At 44.8% G+C, this 20,164-nt stretch overlaps 1 protein-coding gene across 1 annotated transcript in view; it reads left to right on the top strand.

Moving 5' to 3' along the window:
- The first annotated feature begins 937 nt into the window (after positions 1 to 937).
- Positions 938 to 20,164, top strand: part of ZPBP2 (zona pellucida binding protein 2) — a 125,053-nt gene continuing 105,826 nt past the window's right edge. The window contains exons 1-3 of the mRNA XM_063425860.1: positions 938 to 1,049; positions 9,283 to 9,408; positions 11,110 to 11,268. Of these exons, the coding sequence (XP_063281930.1) occupies positions 938 to 1,049; positions 9,283 to 9,408; positions 11,110 to 11,268 (397 nt within the window). The remainder of the gene's footprint in view (positions 1,050 to 9,282; positions 9,409 to 11,109; positions 11,269 to 20,164) is intronic.

The raw sequence follows: 20,164 nt of genomic DNA, 5'->3' as shown, positions 1-20,164 counted from the left end.
TCTGTTTTCCAAGTGCACCCTGGGAATTGTTACTTGTACCCAAGGAACCGGTACTTATTTATCTACCTCTAAGAAATGAATGGATGAGCCACCGCCGCTGAGAATTGAATCCGAACCCCCCCAAGGATTGAACAAATTCCACAAAACCAGCATTACTTCACCGAGACATCTCACCATACCCCCTCCCGGTTCTTTGCACCACGTGCGCTGATATACCCATCCTAAAAGCCTCCAAGGCAGCGCTAAACCGTAAGGAATGCCACAAGATTCCTTGCTGACAATCCCCCAAACCATCAGACTTGAGCGAAAGACCCCAAAAATTAGGAATAAGAAAAAAAAAATCCCATCCGCATAACCCAAAAGGGGGCCCGTGCATACTGGGCGCAGCTCACAGTTCTCTACAAAGGAAAAGTGCAACAGCCGAACCGCCATACCCTTCCCGAAAAAACATCCGACCTGGATTGTCAAATACTTATAGTGATATGATCCGCAGGGCGCCGAATGGTGGCAAACAATACCCCACCACCGCATGGCCTACTAGGAGCATAGCATCCAGGTGGCCGTGGAAACCGATCCACGGACCCATTCCGTCACTCTGCCAGACTGAGCGACCATATGTCCGCCGGCAAGGTGTCCCCTCCAGATCCACCTGCGAGGCGATTGCCCATTAAGCAAGCGAACCACCGGAGGGAAGGAGGCTGTCAGCCGAGTAATGGCTTGAACAACCCCCATATTGTCGCAGTGAAACACTACCCTTAGATCCTGAAAATGTGACCGCCAGACGTCCCCCACCACCAAAATGGGGAAACGCTCCAAAAAGGCCTCATTCTTTGTGAGCCCAGAATGGCCCCAAACCCCACCGCGCCAGCCACGTCCGTAAATAGGTGGAGGTCGACGTTAGAAACTTCCGGCCTTTGCTAGGAGGACCGGTCATGATATGCAACTAAGAAGGAGTCCCAAACCGCCAAAATCTCCCACAGCGGCCGACCCCAGCTGTCGCCGCAGCCAGACGCCGGTTAAAGACCCGCCCCACGGGCATGATCCGACAGGTAAAATTCAGCTCACCTAGGTGTGACTGCAGGCAGCGCAGCTGAATCTCGCGCCACCCCATGGCCAAGGCCCCCTTGCGCCGCCAGCCTTGAATCTTATTCAAAGGCAAGCAGGAGTCCCGCGCCAAAGAGTCAATCTCAATGCCCAGAAAGCTGAGACAAGTGACCGGGCCCACCGTCTTGCTGTGTGCCAATGGGATCCTAAACTAATGGAACACCTCACCCAGAACCTGTCGCAGCACAGGTAGGACCCACACAAATGAAATCAGCGAGGTAGTGTAGCAAGGAGTCTATCCCAGTCTCCTCCCTCACCACCCAGTCCAAGAACGTTCTGAAGCATGCAAAGTAACAACAGGATATGGAACTACCCACAGGGAGGCACATATCCTCGTAATACATTCCTACAAAAACACAGCCCAGAAGATGGTGACATTCCGGGTGCACTGGCAGTAGACGGAAGGCCGAATCCACATCAGCCTTGGCCAACAAGGCCCCAGGGCCCATGGCCCTGTCAACCGCCACGTCAAAGGATGCATAAGATACCCAGCAGAGTTCCCAAGAGATGTCGTCATTCACCAAACAACCCCCCCGGGGGTACGATAAATGGTGAATCAGACGGTATTTGTTCAAAACCCATGCTCAACCCATCCAGTAGGATGCCAGCCGCCCGACGATTTCTATAAACATCGCGCTCATGACCCCTGGCGCCATCGCCCTCTGACCCCAAATCCCCTATCTCAACAACTTTACCCCGCTTGAAGCAGTAGGAGGCGGGATGGGCTCCCCCACAAGTGGAACATTCGTGCTGGAAACGGTAAGATGCCCCCCCATTTGCAGTGACTGTCGTTGAATTTCAACAACAGCCCGGCCTCTGATTCGGGGCCGGTGAGGAGGAGGACCCTCCCCATCGCCCCCCTGGGTGGCCGGCCAGGTCACAGTGGAGAGCCAGAGGCCAATGTCAATCTGTTCCCACGAAATTGAGGTGTGCACCGCCAACTGTTGACTGAACTGCTCGTCATATTTCCACCACCCCAGACTGCCATAGGTACGACAAGCGTTCCAAATGGTATCCTGGTAGCCGAATAATGCGGAGCACTTCTGCGGAGCCCTTTGCCCAATTACACTGGCTAGGATTGCAAACGAACAAATACAATTCGTGCAAGTTTTAGGGATCTTTCGGTACTGGTATTTCTCCTTGTCTTTTTTTGGATTCCTACACGTCCTTTTCCATTAAAGGAGGAGCCTCCTCCATGGGAAGGAGGGAAAAATCTCAACAAAGTCTCCCCTCCAAATTTTTTATCGAACCTCCTGTTGAAGGTGCAAGCCCTAGGGCTCTGACCAACACATAGGCGTACTCACGCGAAACAGCAGCAACCGCCGGGGGGGTCACCTTATGCTAGGGACCCCCCAGCATCAGCAGCTTCTGTGGCACCTGACGCCGTAGAATGGGTGCCAGCATGCCCACCCACTCCAGGAGAGGGTAACCCCGTGACCCCAAAAACAGTCAAAACTCCCTGTGGCTGCAGCACCGGGGACCACACTAACCGGAGCTGACCATCTAATGGGGGGACCTGCTTGCGCACCCTGCTCCCTTTATTTTTTTATTTTATTTTATTTATTTATTTTTGCCTGATCAAGAAAACCCCTAAGCCCTGACAGAAACCCCCCAGCGAGGAACCACTGGACTGAAAAGAAGAAACATTAGTGAACTCACCAGCCGATGCCCGAGGAACCTCACGCGGCAAAGGAAATGAAGATGATCCAGGCAGGACAGAGTTAACTTCATTTTCGGCACTGCTCAGCCTTGCAGCAGCACCAGGCGCCATCTGCTGGACAGTCCCAGGAACTGCAGCCAGATCCTGTGTGAAGAGCCGTGGAAAGGAGCCACACCCCGCAGAGGAGGGCAGCCGAGGTGAGTAGCCAGGGGGGGGGGGACGGACATAGGGACTAGGAATAGGGACAGAAGGGAGGGAGACAGAGAGAGAGCCAGGAGAGGGCATAGAGAGAGGAGGAACACCCAGCACAGCAGGAACAGGGGAGGAGGAAGGATGGAGATAGAGAGAGAGCAAGGGGACACAGACCAGCAGCAACAGGGGGGAAGGAGGAGGTAAACACCAAGTCGGGGGGGGGGGGGACTCCAGAGGGAGAGGGGATAAGGGATGGCATCCCAGAGTGAATTATGGAGAGAACCCCGGGGATGGCCCTGAGGGCTGGGAAGGCCTCCCAGGATGCAGAGAAGTCCTTCTGGCCCCCCTGGCCCGCAGTCCACGGCCGGTGGGTGCGCGAGGGGCGGCAGATGAAGCAGGCCGCGTGTCAGATGGAGCAGAGGGAGCTGACACGCGGGCCTGGCGGTGCCTTGGGCCTGGGCTCCAGCTTCTATACCGGGCCCGAGGTGAGGGATCCTGCGGCCTACAGGGGCTGTAGCCGCGTGGGAGGCCCCAGGAGAGGGCTGACCGTGGGGGGGTGAACCCACACCTGCGGCCACAGGCTGCTCCTGAAGGTGCCTACCATCATCCAGGGCAGCAGCAGCTCTGAGGGCAGACAGGATGCCTTCAATATCCATCCCTAAAGCTGGTAAAGTGTGCAGGCCCAGGACAAACAGGAGCACAGAGGCAGGGGAGGTGTTTGTTGGCCAGAATCCCAAAAGGCACTGAGGTAAGATGATCCCTGCCTCACTATAAACCCATAACCACTCCCCTAAACACATATAGCCAATTACTAGCACCATCCTCACACTCATACATGTGCCCTTGTCCGTTTAGCTGTGCTGACTCCCCAGGGCCTGGGCTGGTGCAAGGATTTCTGCCACCCTAGGCAAAATAAAGATTTGCCGCCGCCCCTCCCCTCACCCCCCAGTGACATCACAATGCCCCACCCATATGATCTGCCATATGAACTGACGCCAGTGCTGCACACAGTGTGTGTTTACATTAAAAAGCCTGCAGAGACAAACTATAGACACCAGAACCACTTTATTAAGCTGCAGTGGTTCTGGGGACTATAGTGTGACATGTCATGATTCCCTTTTATTCCAGAAGTTTGGTCCTTAAGGGGTTAATGTGAGGTAAATCAGAGATTAGTGTCACTAATAATATACTAGATTGCCTACTTACAATCAGATGAGGATGGTGATGGGCTCTGGCTGCAGTCTGGCTCCACTGGTCTGGTGTAGAACAGGATCTCTGGAGGCTGTTTGTAACTGTGGTCACGCAATTCAATGTTCTGGGAGAACGGGAAGCAGCTCCATTTTTTGGGGCCCCTTACACAGCTCAAGGTCTGGGCCTTGAGGGTTGCATTGTGTGTGTGTGTATTGGATGCATTGTGTGTTTCTCTGTGTGTATGGGAAGCATGTTGTGTTTCTGTGTGTATAGGGATGCATTGTGTGTGTGTGTGTGTGTGCGTAGTGTGAATGAGCTCCCTGTCCTGCCCCCTGTCCTATAGCGCTCTCCCTTCCATCCCTTAGAGATCTCCCCTGCCCCTTAGTGGTCTCTCCTCCCCCCCCACCTTTCTTATTTAAATGGAGTAACTGTCACGGTAGGGAGGCGGGGAGGGTGGGGACACTGATGTTACTCCTTGCAGGCGCTCTGCTGCAAGGGAGAAGCTCATTACTCCTGTTGCCAGCACGCTGAGAACAGTCAGAATTTTTATGTGGTGAGGATGCAACAAGCCCAAAAGTGCAGATTACTCATTATCTGCAGCATTTCAAGCAGAAATGCTGCGCATGCAGATTTCTACCACCACGACCACTTCTAAAAGAAGAAGTGGTAATGGTAGTTGGAGTAACCTTTTAATAATGTGAAATCATTTTTGTGTAATCAATAGAGTGCCATATACTATTTTCTAAACCAGGTGTAGCCCAGAATTGGAACCTGAGTTAATGCATCGTGGGAGTTCCTCAACAGGGGGTACCATTTAAGATTTTTAGGTGATCTAAGCATGACACATCCATGGCAGAGCAAATAAATTGTCAGAGAAGAAGAGACACATTAATACAAGATGTAAGGTATAGTATTTTGATATAAACACTATACTACCCTGAGCTATGTGACATTTAAATGTGCAAACAAACATTTTTTATTTTCACCTTTCCTTTTAATTTACAATAAAAATAGACTTTACGTGAAATCATGTGTTTATGATCCAAATTTTTAAGTTCAATTTTACACATTGCTGTAGCAAAACAAAGTAAGACGAAAATCTCCCAAATTTCCCTTTTGCTTCAGTTTGTCTCTTCAAAGGTCTTGTGTGTAATGAATTATGCAGTGTTTTCAATATCAGATATCATGTGGCTGTTGTAGGGACAGCACCTATTAACAATGTGATTTCAGCGATTCCCACGGACAAAATGTGTTACAGTAATTATATCTGTGGATTATAGAATTATATAATCCTTGCAGGAATAATAGCTATTCTGAAAAATATATTCAGGAGTCATTTTCCTTTGTCTGTGTCCCTCCAAGTCAATGGTGCTACCATCCGCTCTACTTCTAAGGCTCACAGTCTAAGTGTTCTCTTTAACTCCGACCTCTCCTTCACCCAATCAAGTCCAATCAATTGCCAAATTCTGCCGCTTCCATCTCAAAAACATTGCGCGCATCCGACCCTATTTAGCACCTGATACGGCAAATGTGCTTGTCCATACTGCTGTCCTCTCTCGCCTAGACTACTGTCCGCTTCTCAGTGTTCTTACGTGTTCCCAACTTGCCCCGTTACAGTCTATAATGAATGCGTAAGAGAGGCTCATCTTTCTGTCCGCCCGCACCTCCCATGCTTCTTCCCTTTGTCAGTCCCTCAATTGGCTTCCCGTAAGATATAGGGCTCAATTTAAGATCCTGACACTACAAATCTCTACACAATGCTACTCCCACCTACTTATCCTCACTAATACACAAATATGTCCCATCTAGGCCTCTACGCTCTGCTGGATACCTACTTCTAACCTCTGTTCGTACTCCTACCTCTGATGCTCACCTTAAAGACTTCTCTAGGGCTGCAATGTTTCTCTGGAACGCCCTTCCCCTCTCTGTTAGACTCTCACCCAGTCTCCACTTCTTCAAAAAATCTTTTAAAACTTACTTCTTTAGGAAAGCATATCAATTAAACTGTGAACAGCTTTCCCTCCCAGCACCCTGATTCCTCTCCTCAAACTGTCATCATCAAAACAAAACACTAAGCCCTCAATGAATACTATCCTAGCAACCTACTTTTCTACCCTACTCTTACCTTTTGTGTCACTTTATCCCACTCCCTCTAGCATGTAAACTCATTGAACAGGGCCCTCAACCTCTCTGTTCCTGTGTGTCCAACTTGTCTGGTTACAGATACGTGTCTGTTAGTCCACCCATTGTACAGCGCTACGGAACTTGTTGGCGCTTTATAAATAATAATAATCATTTTTATTTGAGGGCAATTACAGGGTGACACAAGTTAGCATTTACAGATAATATGAGTTCAAGACTTGGAACGTGAAGCCAGACGAGAATTCTAGAACAGGATAGGGAATCTTCAGTTGGACAGAGACTGAAAAGGAAAAATTAAGAGCTTGAAACAGGGAATTATTCATTTTTAAAGTATTATTATTGCCAATTACATAGCGACAACTAATTACGCAGTGCTTTTAAATATTATGAAAGGGGGAAATGTAACAATAAATGAAAAAAATTACAAAATGATACCGGAACAATAGGTTAATGAGAATCCTGCTCAAACAAGCTCACTGTCTTTAGAGTATATAAACACAATTGTGAAAAACAGGGTGAAGGAGAGATATTTTAATAATTTCTCCTAAGTGGTAGTTAACCCTTAGTGAATTTCTTCACCAAAAATACAAAAGTAGAGAGCAGGCAGGAGAAAAGTAGGAATAAGTAAAATATCCTAATTGAGTGAGTTTCCCTCTCTCAGGAACAGAAGGGGAAGAATATAGTAACTCTCTTCTCTGTCCCTTAGTGTTTCTCTCCTCTCCCTTTCCTGTCCCTTAGTTTCTCTCCCTTCCCCTCCCTGTCCTTTTGTGTACCCCCCCAACCCACCTCTTAATGTTCCTCCCCCTCCCTTCCCTGGTGTGCCTCATTACCTCTCTTGTAGTGTGGCCGAGAGGAGCAGACCGTGGAACAGGAGCTTCTATTTCCTGTACCAAGCCGGACTGAAAGGAAGTGCTCTCCCAGTGAGCACTTCCTGTCAGTCCGGCCAGGTACACGTATCAGAAGCTCCTGTACCGCGGTCTGCTCTGCTCAGCCACACTACACTGAGTGACGGGCAGAAGGGAGCGATGTTCGCTTCCCTCCTGCTGGGTCACTCGTGTCTTGTGCCCCCAGAGCCAGTGCGCCCTAAGGCAGCCACCTGTACCGCCTTATGGACGCACGGGCCTTGGGTGGAGATCAAGAGAATTCAGGTTCCTCCTGAGTTGAGGGGGGTTAGGCTGAGAATGTTGGGTGAAGGGGCTCCAAAGAATAAATAATAAAAGGTGGTGATCTGAGAGAGGAAATTGATCGTTACAGAGATTTGAGACCATGCATGCATCTGAAAAAAAAAGATTAAAAGAATTGCCAATTACATGCGTGGGAGAATTAGTCCACTCTGATAGCCCAAGGGAGGAAGTAATTAATTAATTAATTAACAGGAATGCTGAAATCTCAAAGAATTATGGATGGAATATTAACGGAAAGGAAGTAGGGAAGCCAGGTAGCAAAATGGTCATGGAAAAGAAGAGGGGAACCGGGGGGGGCGACAAAAAATGGCAACGTTTGCAGAAATGTGTTAGAACAGGTGTATTAAATGAATATCAAATGGGGTGAAGGGGGGGGGGAGTAGAGGTTTGAAGGAGCAGTGAGGTGAATGCAGGAACCCTACACAGCCACCCGATGATATTGTAATATTATAATAAATAAATGTTACTATATTATGCATTTTCATTTACATGTTGTTTAACTATATAGTGCTAATATTGATGCTCCATCAGCATATCATAGAACAAACTATGGCCACTGGATTTAAAGGGTTAATGCAACTATCATAACTACTACACCCTCCTCTAGATGTTATAATGTCAAGAGTACACAGGCCTTATTTCCGGTAATGGGCCAAACTGTTTTACAACAGCCCTCTTACCTGGGTCCCACCGAGCTCCTAGTGTCCTTTGTAGGCAGGTTCATGACATCCGAATTCAAGATCCAGCACATTCATTCACTAAACATCAACTTCAAAGTTTACAGAATGTAATAGTTTTTTTTTTTTTTTTTTAGAAAATACCTGACTTATAAATTATGCAAATAATTGGCATTTAGTTACAGTATATGATCATACATTACATTTGCCTGCCACAAAGCCAATGTACATAATTTTTGGCAGGTCCTATCCTAGCAACCCAATTTCTGCAGACCCACTTACTTGTGTAATTTGATATGTGGGATTGGCCTATGTAGGATATCAAATATAGGTGCTGTTTAGTAGATAGCTGCCCTAATTTGGTACAATTTTCACCAACACATCTTTCTCCCGTATTGTTTGTCCTTTTCTTCCTAATCTTTACTCAAAGGCATAGATTGATGTCATCTTTCAGCAATACTTGTTTCTAGTCTTTTCTATTGTCATAAGTGGTCAAAAGAAAACTTGTGTGTGAAATTTGTACATTGATATAAACCAATTAAAGTATCCTCCATTTGTGACTCCTACCCTTTTACATTTTTACCCCACTCTTTAGAATAGAACACTTTGTTAAAATACCCCCTGATGCTGCATCATCAGGAAATTGATATCGTTTTCCAATCAATATAATGGTATTGTAATGAAAGAAAAGGAAATAAATAAGGCATATACATTTTTGTGTATTCTCACATGTAGTTAGTGTAGCCATTGTCTTTAGTCCGTGTAAAATATGAATCATTGGTCAATTGATTTGGTCAGATTTATTTTAGCCTATATATAAAGTTACAATGTAAAAATAAGGAAATAAAAAAGAGAACACAATAGTGTAATATTGTAGACTCCAAACAGTAATGGAGAATATATTTCACTCACAAGAGTTAATTGATTGCAGGCTCTTATTAGTATTAGAAAGACTTCTTTTCGCCTCTTTTTCCACGTTAATAAATACAAGGGAAGAAGAGAGACACAAACATAGTGCAGAAAGTACTTATGAAATAATACTTTAATTATGATTGCACTCACAGGATATATGAATAGCCTATAGAGATGTTCCTTTGCATAAACCTAACTTGACATTTGTGTTATGTCTCAGTGAAGGTATATGTGAAAGTAAAAATGAATAGCCCGTACCTCCTCTGCATGGATGAAGACACAGCAAACACAGAATTAATAGACCCCTACTACCTGTGGATAGGGCCTAATGAGAGAAACCTTAAAGGTAACTACTTTCCTTACACTTTTTTGGTTTATTTTTTAATCGTCATCACACATTATCAGTAATGTGTAGAACACAAATTTGCAAGTGTTTTCCTTCATACATGTCCAAAGTAGGAGCTCTCTTCTGTGCTTTGCAATCAGCTGTAGTGATTATGCTGCCAAGAGTGCCTTGGCACCGTCCTGCTTTTTTCCCCTATTTCAGCTAAGGATAAAGTTGAAAACACAAGTTAGTGATTGCAAACTTCTTATATATCCTATAAAAAAATACATTCTATATGTAAAGTGGAGTTGTCACTTTCATGGGTGTTTGTATATTTTGCAGAGACACACAAAGGTGACATCTCAGGTTAGAGTCCAGTGGCCAGTGGAAGGTTGGTTTACTTACCTTGCTGATAGCAATACACACACACTGCACCCTAAACACACACACACACACACACACACTTTAACTGCACCCCCCTCACACACACACCCCAAACACACACACACACTAACTGCACCCCTCATGCGCACATTGCACACTGCACACACACTGATTGCCAAACACACACACTCTAACTGCACCCCTCACACACTGCACCTCAAACACACACACTCAAACTGCACCCCTCACACACTGCACCTCAAACACACACACTCTAACTGCATCCTTCACACACACATTGCACCCTTTCATCACACTGCACCCCTCTCTCATACTGCATCCTTCACAAACACTAACTGCACCCTTCTTCAAAGACAAGTCACAAACAAACACAGCGCAAGCATGTTAATACATTTACTTGCGCTGCTCAGAACAAATACAGAGCCCTTTTCTCATGCAAGAGTTCTTCACCAAGGCTCTGCGCATGGGCTGCCCTGGAAGAGCATTGAACCAACATGCCCATTTTGAGAGGGGGCATGCTTGTCATTGGTGATGACAAAACACACCCCTCTGTGGCCGTGGCCCCTTGTGGGTCGCTGTTTTTAAAAATGCCCAGACTGGATTTTTTCCCCAGTCTGGCCCTGCTGGTTACCAACCCATTACTGAAGGCACATCAACAGATCTGTTTTTCCAGTTCTGTTTCAATAGCAATACTGAGAAAAAAAATGGACCATTGGTGATCCTTAAGTTAGGATGCACTGTTTTTCAGAACACATTTATAGAAGTAGATCATGTTGCAAAGTTTCAAGACCCTACCCAAAATCCTTTAATGATAATGCCTAAATACTGTGCATGTAAAATACCCACATTTGCATAAATTAGTAACTCTTTTGTAGTTTATTGTTCAAGTATAAATTGATTTACACTTATCTGTTTTAACAAGTGTTATGAGATTTAGCATGTTTCCACCATGGTAGATTATATAAATAGTTTATTGACACCATCGATGTTTCTCATTCTGAAAAGTTCTTCAGACCACCGGGTAATGCTTAGTAATATTTGTGGCTAACACCTTTTGAGATTAAAGGCATTTATTTTGGGGATTAGTGAAGTGCCAGGCAAGTTGGTATCTGTGGGGTTTTTCTCTCTTGCCGCGAAAACAGCCTTCATTAAGCAGCTTTTCTTCTCACCAGCTAGAAAGGACGTTTCAAGGCTCAATGATCATGGCATATTGCAAAATGTGTTATTTTACTGGAAGTGTTTGCATAGCCTCCCCTGCATATAATGCTTCTGTATATTCCAGCTGTCACAAAGTGTCATATCCTGTTTTTGTTTCAGGGCAGATTAACACGGATATAACTGAAACAGGAAAGCTAATGTTGAAGCCTTTTCGTAAAATCATGTCGGGTACCTACAGCTGTACACTTTCTTACAGAACCATCAATAATCATTTTGAAGAAGAACTGACCCTCAAACTATTTACTTTTTTAGTGCTTGGTAAGAAATGATATTTGTATTTTAATTACATGTAACCTTTCCAAAGTCATCCACAGAAAACAAATCTATCCAGTTCGATCAAGATAAATGGTAGATGTCTAGTAGATAAAGTTGGACAAAACCATTGGTGGAGACAAACTAACTGCTCAAAACACCTGTGTGGAACCACTTCAACCAACACACCCAAAACATGCAATCAAACAAATGTACTAAAATAGCGGTGCCCAAAAGGTATATCCCAAGATGTTTTAAGACTACAGCTTCCATGATTTGTTATTCTAAAGCAGGCTTCCTCAAACTCCGGCCCTCCAGATGTTGCTAAACTGCAACTCCCATGATTCTATGAATGAAATAGGCTGAGAATCATGGGAGTTGTAGTTCAGCAACATCTGGAGGGCCGGAGTTTTGGGGAAGCCTGTTCTAAAGGAATGTAAAGCATCACGCGAGTTGTAGTTTTACAATATCTGGAGATCTACCTTTTGGTAAAAGATCTATGAACTAAAAAAAAAATAAAAAGACAAAGTAATATCTAAAGAAAACATACATGTGACTCTCTCCTTGACTGTGATTATAGTCTATTTAGTTACAGTATGGACTGCACTATTGTGTTCTTTTCTCTTTTTTCCCCTTTAAATGGTAAATGTACCCACTATGAAGTAACAATGGAGAATAAAATCTCCAGTAAACGTATACATTATATTGTAAAGTAAACCAACTACCTTGAAAAGATAGTCTTGTTGCAGCTATGATGGAGTTTCACTTTCCATCTTTTAACCTCTCACTAAATATAACTCTCACACCACGTCCCATAAATACAGTGGCATAAGACTAACCACTTCCCGTCTCCCTTCAGTCTGATAATTATCAAAAATCTGTGCTGCCATAAGCCCTCATCACCATTCATTATCATTTAGTAAAGTCACAAAAGAAAGCTATGATGCCACCTGCATGTACAGGATATTGCCAAATGAGCCCTGATAGGTTGCTTCTATTTATTAGCTTGCAGTATAATTTCATATGTGTTATATCAAGAATGAAATGCAGAGTGCTAAACCTGATATTCAATAAACCTCAGCTGAGTACAAGTTTATTTGACATTCACAGTACTCTTGTTGAAAACAATTGGAGGGCCAGGATTGGTTGAAAATCTCAGACACTTCCTGGTCCTTGCAGAACCTGCAGGTTTACAGCAAATTAGAGTATATTTATGTGTCAACATAGCACAACTCTTTTTTTTTCTTCTTGTCTTCATAATTATGAAGATATGTAGGAAAATGGATATCACCAAATATTCAAATTCAAACCTATTAATGCACACTTACTGACTTGGAGTATTTAGCTAATTTATGTCTCAGGATTTGTTGCCGTGTTTGTTATATAGTTACCGGTAATATCTGTTCTTTCAAAAAAAAAAACATCATTAACAATAATGCCTCAAAACAAAGTCATTCGGTAAAATATCGGACTTTTTACTGTGGTTCATGCATGAGAATTCACATTATTTATTAACATATCTCGTAAAAATATTTTCTTTGATATCTGTTTAAAGTTAACTTATTTTCCTTTATTTCATTTAACTTTTTGAGGTAATTTTTAGCCTTAATTAGAGATGGACAAAAGTTCCAAAATGTGTATATGAATAAAAGGGATTTCCAGTGCACACTCTACACCCAGGGAGAAAGAAAATAAACACTTTTCAATATGGATGGGACTTCCCTTCAATATTTCTTAAAGCGGCACTGTCATGCCGAATTCCGTTTTTTTTTTTAACCCCCCTCCCGCCTCAACTACATCCAATCGACCCCCTAGTCACCCCCAAATGCCCCTATGCCCCCCACATTACCTATTTTTTATTCTTTATTTTCTGCCCCGATCTATATTCAGGGCGCCGCCATCTTTGTGTGGGTAGGTGAAGTCCCTGTGGGACACGTCATCTACCCACACTAGATAGCCCTGAGATTCCCGCACATGCCCAGTGAAACATCTGGACATGCGAACGGGAATTCCATCTATTCATTCATTCATCAGACAGATGAATGAATGAATAGAAAAAATCAGACGAACAAACTAACACTGAGTATCAGTGTTCGTTTGTTCGTTCAGTTTATTACAAGGAGGGAGCTACCGGCGTGCAGCTCCCTCCTTGCAATATGTAAAGACAGAAGCGGCAGGGAGCAGTGCTCCCCACCACTTCATAAGCCCCCCAGGTCCCCTCCTCACTCTATGGGGGCCATAATAGTAATAGGGGGGTGGACCTACTGGCCTTCCCCCCCCCGGCCCCCACCCCTGGGCGGCGGGTGGGGGCCATAATAGTAATAAGGGGGGGGGACCTACTGTCCTCCCCCCCCCGGCCCCCACCCCTGGGCGGCGGGTGGGGGCCATAATAGTAATAAGGGGGGGGGACCTACTGTCCTCCACCCCCCGGCCCCCACCCCTGGGCGGCGGGTGGGGGCCATAATAGTAATAGGGGGGGGACCTACTGTCCTCCCCCCCGGCCCCCACCCCTGGGCGGCGGGTGGGGGCCATAATAGTAATAAGGGGGGGGGGACCTACTGTCCTCCAGCCCCCGGCCCCCACCCCTGGGCGGCGGGTGGCGGCCCTTATGGTAAAAGGGGGGGGGGACCTACTGTCCTCCCCCCCGGCCCCCACCCCTGGGCGGCGGGTGGGGGCCATAACGATAATGGGGGGGGACCTACTGTCCTCCCCCCGCCCCCACCCCTGGGCGGCGGGTGGGGGCACTAAGTAAATTCCCCCCCCATCAAGGTGACTAGGGGTGCCCAAGCCCCTAGTCACCCACCCCCCACCCAAATAAAAAATGCCCCTACCTACCCCCCTCACCCTAAAAAATAGTGAGGGGGGAATAAAATTGCTAACCTGTAAAGTAAAATTAAACTTACCATTCGACGTCTTCTTTTTTCTAAAATCTTCATTTTCAGCCCCAAAAAAGGGCAAATAAAAAACCATCATAGCCGTCGAACTAAAAATAAAATAAAAAACCCGAGCGCAAAAAAAAAAACCTGACGAAAAAGAAAAAACCCGAGCGCACAAAAAATAATCCATCTTCACCCATGGAGGGCTCCGCGCAGACTGAGCTCCGCAGGGCGGGGCAAGGCTTATAAAGCCTTGCCCCGCCCTGCAATTAGCCTAAGAACACTCTGATTGGTGGGTTTAAGCCAATCAGAGTGCTCTGTGTCATTTTACAAGCGTGGGAAAATTCTAAAGAACTTTCCCACGCTTGTAAAATGACACAGAGCACTGTGATTGGATGGCTTGAAATCCATCCAATCACAGTGCTCTGTGTCATTTTACAAGCGTGGGAAAATTCCAAAGAACTTTCCCACGCTTGTAAAATGACAAAGAGCACTCTGATTGGCTTAAACCCACCAATCAGAGTGTTCTTAGGCTAATTGCAGGGCGGGGCAAGGCTTTATAAGCCTTGCCCCGCCCTGCGGAGCTCAGTCTGCGCGGAGCCCTCCATGGGTGAAGATGGATTATTTTTATGTGCGCTCGGGTTTTTTCTTTTTCGTCGGGTTTTTTTTTTTTGCGCTCGGGTTTTTTATTTTATTTTTAGTTCGACGGCTATGATGGTTTTTTATTTGGCCTTTTTTGGGGCTGAAAAATGAAGATTTTAGAAAAAAGAAGACGTCGAATGGTAAGTTTAATTTTACTTTACAGGTTAGCAATTTTATTCACTCCTCACTATTTTTTAGGGTGAGGGGGGTAGGTAGGGGCATTTTTTATTTGGGTGGGGGGTGGGTGACTAGGGGCTTGGGCACCCCTAGTCACCTTGATGGGGGGGGGGGAATTTACTTAGTGCCCCCACCCGCCGCCCAGGGGTGGGGGCCGGGGGGGGGGGCAGTAGGCCCCCCCTCCTTATTACTATGATGGCCCCCACCCGCCGCCCAGGGGTGGGGGCCGGGGGGGGGAGGACAGTAGGTCCCCCCCCCCCCTCTTATTACCATTATGGCCCCCACCCGCCGGCCAGGGGTGGGGGCCGGGGGGGGTGGACAGTAGGTCCCCCCCCCTCTTATTACCATTATGGCCCCCACCCGCCGGCCAGGGGTGGGGGCCGGGGGGGGAGGACAGTAGGTTCCCCCCCCCTCTTATTACCATTATGGCCCCCACCCGCCGGCCAGGGGTGGGGGCCGGGGGGGAGGACAGTAGGTCCCCCCCCCTACTACTATCATGGCCCCCACCCGCCGCCCAGGGGTGGGGGCCGGGGGGGGAGGACAGTAGGTCCCCCCCCTCTTATTACCATTATGGCCCCCACCCGCCGGCCAGGGGTGGGGGCCGGGGGGGAGGACAGTAGGTCCCCCCCCCTCCCTACTACTATCATGGCCCCCACCCGCCGCCCAGGGGTGGGGGCCGGGGGGGAGGACAGTAGGTCCCCCCCCCCCCTTTATTACCATTATGGCCCCCACCCGCCGCCCAGGGGTGGGGGCCGGGGGGGGAGGACAGTAGGTCCCCCCCCCTCATTATCTTTATGGCCCCCACCCACCGCTCAGGGGGCCGGGGGGGGGGGACAATAGGTCTCCCTTATTTTACTTTACAGCCCCCACCCGTCGTTTAGGGGTGGGGGCAATATTTTTTTTTTTTTTTTTTACAGTGAGCAGCCACAGGCTGCTCACTGCTTACTAGACATGCCCCTACTCGCGGTATAGCGAGTAGGGGCATATTATTTACTAATACCAAGTCATTTTTACTTAGTGTTAGTAAATTTGTCTGAAAGACCGTGGGAATTAGGGAGTTATCTACTAAGCGGCTGCAAGATGCAGCCACAGCAATGAATAGGATCGGAGTTTCATTCATTTGAATGAAATTCCGATCTGAACAAAGTACCGAATTGCATCCTAACACCAATGGAGAAACAGTGCTCATTCTGTTAGGATGCAATTCGGCAGTTTTGCCGGCGTTCTGTCTAAGTGACAGGACTTTAGGCAATACTGACAGGAAGCATTGTGGGAACTGGGAGGAAAGCTAGGGATCATGGGAAAATTGCTCTGACCAGCGGAAATGAAGCACACTTTGCTCCTCCGCTGGTCAGAGCTGGTCAAGCGGAGGAATCCTCCATAAGACAGAGTCCCTACTTTGTCTTATGATTTTAAAGAAAACTAAAGAAGACAGGAAGAAAAGAATAACAGATCCCGAGAGAGGGGGAGAAGAGGAAGAGATTGAGGAAAGGTAAGTTCGGCATGACAGTGCCGCTTTAACTTATCTTTTAATTAGGACCTTTAGTGAATCAGACATCACAATGGGGGGGGGAAAATGGTAATAGAATCCAAACATTCGAACAACTCCTGTACATTTCTATACAACGAACTACTATACTATAGTAAATTATACTCAATCTGTGTCAAACAACAATCTTATCATTCTAAATAAAAAAAATAAAAAAATTATAATTGTGAAAATGTGCTGTATTTAAATATTTCAATTAAAATAGAATGAATATCTAAAAAATACATTAATAAAATATAAAATGGTGAATTATATTACAAATGATTGAAAATGATTGCTTTGAGGCATGAATTAATTCTGCCTCAAGCAAATGTTGCCTCACAATAAAAACAAATAAAGTGAAAATTATTAATAAACTTTAGTAGAAAAGATATTTAAATTTTTATAATGTTTTCCACTCGTCTTAACCCCTTAAGGACGGAGGCAATTGTGCAAGTTCTGATCAAAACAAAACGTAAACAAAACCTGGAATTTGCACTATATGTCTGTTCAACCGTAATACACCTCTATCATATTAAATGCACACGTGTTAAATATAATTTTATTCAGGGGAAATAGGGATTTCATGTCACGTCAAATATTTATATAAGAAACATAATTTAATATGAATATAATCTAAAAAAGTTTATGAAATTAAGAAACTTTATTTTTTTTTTAGTTCTGCATGGCATTTTAACTGTGAATGTCATAATACTGTTTGTTTTTACTTCAATAAAATACACATATTTGTGTTCAGTGATGTTTCACGAGTACAACAGTACCCTCATATACAGGTTTTATGGGGTTTTGAAAAGTTGCAGGGTCCAATACATGGTTAGCCCATTTTAGTTTTTACAAATTGAAATTTGCCAGCTTGGTTACGTTGCCTTTGAGACCGTATGGTAGCCCAGGAATGAAAATTATCCCTATGATGCCAAACCATTTGCAAAAATAGACAACCCAAGGTATTCAAAATGGGGTATGTCCAATTTTTTTTAGTAGCCACTTATTCACAAAAACTGGCCAAAGTTAGCGTTCATATTTATGTTTTGCATTTTTCACACACAAACTTTCCTTTCATTGAAGATATCATAGTCATGATACGTTTTACTGTTTTGAAACACTCATATTTGTGTTCAGCGAAATCTCAGGCAGGTCCTTAAAATGATAATTACTAAAATAACATAATTATGTAAAAAGATTACCCTCTGACAGGATCTCCCAGCATGGAACCATTGATTTGTGCTTGGCTTTAACAGATGCCCAACACCGATCACAGTATAATTGGCATTTTGGAGTTTTATCACTACAGGTAAATGCCTGCGTTGCTGGAAACAGCTAGCAGATGGCGGCAACATTCCACTCTCTACTAGGAAATCCTTCTGCTGATATCGTTACTGATATTAGCAGAGGCTTTCCTTAAGATCACGGTTAAGGTTAGAGGTAGGGTTGGTTTAAGATGAGTGTTAAGAGTTTGTTGGATGTTTAGACAAATCTCTCTTTCTGCATACTCTATGTTCCAAATTATTATGCAATTTATATTTTTCTCATTTACCTAAATAATTTATGTAAATAACAGTCAGCCTAATTCTCATGTTATCAACTATTAAGAGTTGAATTCAAATTTTATTGAACAAACCTCCTAATGATGACAGTATTTTTTTAAACATAAAAAACTTACAATGCACTGTTCCAAATTATTACGCACAGTATGTTTCAAAACACTTTATAGGTTGTAAAGAACTGAAAATTGTCATTTGTTGTGTTTGCAGCATATTTACTGAAATCAAAAGCTATTTCAATCAAACTTATAACAACATTTTAACTTTTTAAACATTTTAACAGGCCACGTTACATTTTAACACAGGACCCCTTATTTGATAGCAGCTTCACAAGTCTTGCATCCATTGAACTTGTGAGTTTTTGGACAGTTTCTGCTTGAATTTGTTTGCAAGATGTCAGAATAGCCTCCCAGAGCTGCTGTTTGGATGTAAACTGCCTCCGACCCTCATAGATCTTTTGCTTGAGGATGCTCCAAAGGTTCTCAATAGGATTGAAGTCAGGGGAGGATGAAGGCCACACCATGACTTTCTCTCCTTTTATCCCCATAGCAGCCATTGATGCAGAGGTATTCTTTGCAGCATGAGATGGTGCATTGTCATGCATGAAGATGATTTTATTACGGAAAGCGTAGTTCTTCCTTCTGTACCAGGGAAGAAAGTGGTCAGTCAGAAACTCCACATCTCAAAACTCATCTTTACACCTTCGGGGACCCTAAAGGGGCCGACCAGCTCTCTTCCCATGATTCCGGCCCAAAACATGACTCCACCACCGCCTTGCTGACGTCGCAGCCTTGTTGGAACAGGGTGGCCGCCCACCAAACGTCCACTTCTCCATCCATCTGGACCATCCAGGGTTGCACGGCACTCATCAGTGAACAGGACTGTTTGAAAATGAGTCTTCATGTATTTTTCTGCCCAATGCAGACGTTTCTGCTTGTGAGCATTGGTTAGTGATGACCGAATAGGTTTATGCACAGTTGCAAGACTCTGGAGGACTCTACACCTTGATGTCTGTGGGACTCCAGAGGCACCAGCAGCTTCAAATATCTGTTTGCTGCTATGTAATGGTATTTTAGCAGCTGCTCTCTTGATCTGATGCATGGATCTGGCAGAAATCTTCCTCAATGTGCCTTTATCTGCACAAACCCGTCTGTGCTCTGAATCAGCCACAAATCTCTTAATAGTGTGATGATTACGCTTACGTTTTTGTGAAATATCTAATGTTTTCATACCTCGTCCAAGGCATTGAACTATTTCACTCTTTTCGGCAGCAGAGAGATCCTTTTTCTTCCCCATATTGCATGAAAATGGTGCTCTGCTTAATAATGTGGAACACCCTCCTTTAGTAGTTTTTCCTTAAATTGGGCTCACCTGGCAATCTAATTATCACAGGTGTCCGAGATTGTTTTCAGTGATCAAAAGAGCCCTGAGACACAATGCCATCCATGAGTTAAACTAAGAAACAAAATATTTAATCTTTGTGACACTTAAATAGAATTTGCATGATAATTAGCAGTTAATAAGGTGGAAAGACAACTGAAACATAACAGAAATCTTAGTAAGCAGATCATAATAAATGAATCAATATGCCATCTCAGTCGTCCCATAGAGGACATACAGAGTCACGTCTTGCATGTGGTGCGTACTACATTGCTCAGTATATTAGGGATGAGATCATAAGCCTTAAAGTACAAGAATCAGTGGCAGCAATGCGGATGAGCAGGGAACTATCTATAGTCAAAATTATTTTAGCCGTGGCTGTATTGTTTTTTTCATGTTTCTCAAATAGTCAGGAATAACTGTGTCTTTTTGCTAGAAGTTAGTGACATGCGCACGTAAACATAAAATTGTTGAATCTTGTCACAGATTTGTGAGAGATAGGGGCACACAGTGGACTCCCAATTTGTTGCTATAAGATTACGATCTTCTAATAGCGTAAGGGCAATCAGGTACCCTCCTCAGTAGCACATCTCCAACATGTGGAGAAAGACGTTGGAAAGATCTTTTGTAATCTGTGAGGGGTCATATACCACCTATAGAGAAGTTTCCTATGTGCCTCAATATGTGAATAACATTTTGTCAATTTGGAGACGTCCTTAAGGGCCAATCGCAATTCG

Source organism: Pelobates fuscus, chromosome 6, assembly GCF_036172605.1.
Source record: "Pelobates fuscus isolate aPelFus1 chromosome 6, aPelFus1.pri, whole genome shotgun sequence".
In the NCBI taxonomy this organism is placed as follows: domain Eukaryota; kingdom Metazoa; phylum Chordata; class Amphibia; order Anura; family Pelobatidae; genus Pelobates; species Pelobates fuscus.
The sequence above is the reverse complement of the archived record's forward strand: the minus strand, read 5'-3'. Positions and strand labels throughout refer to the sequence as shown.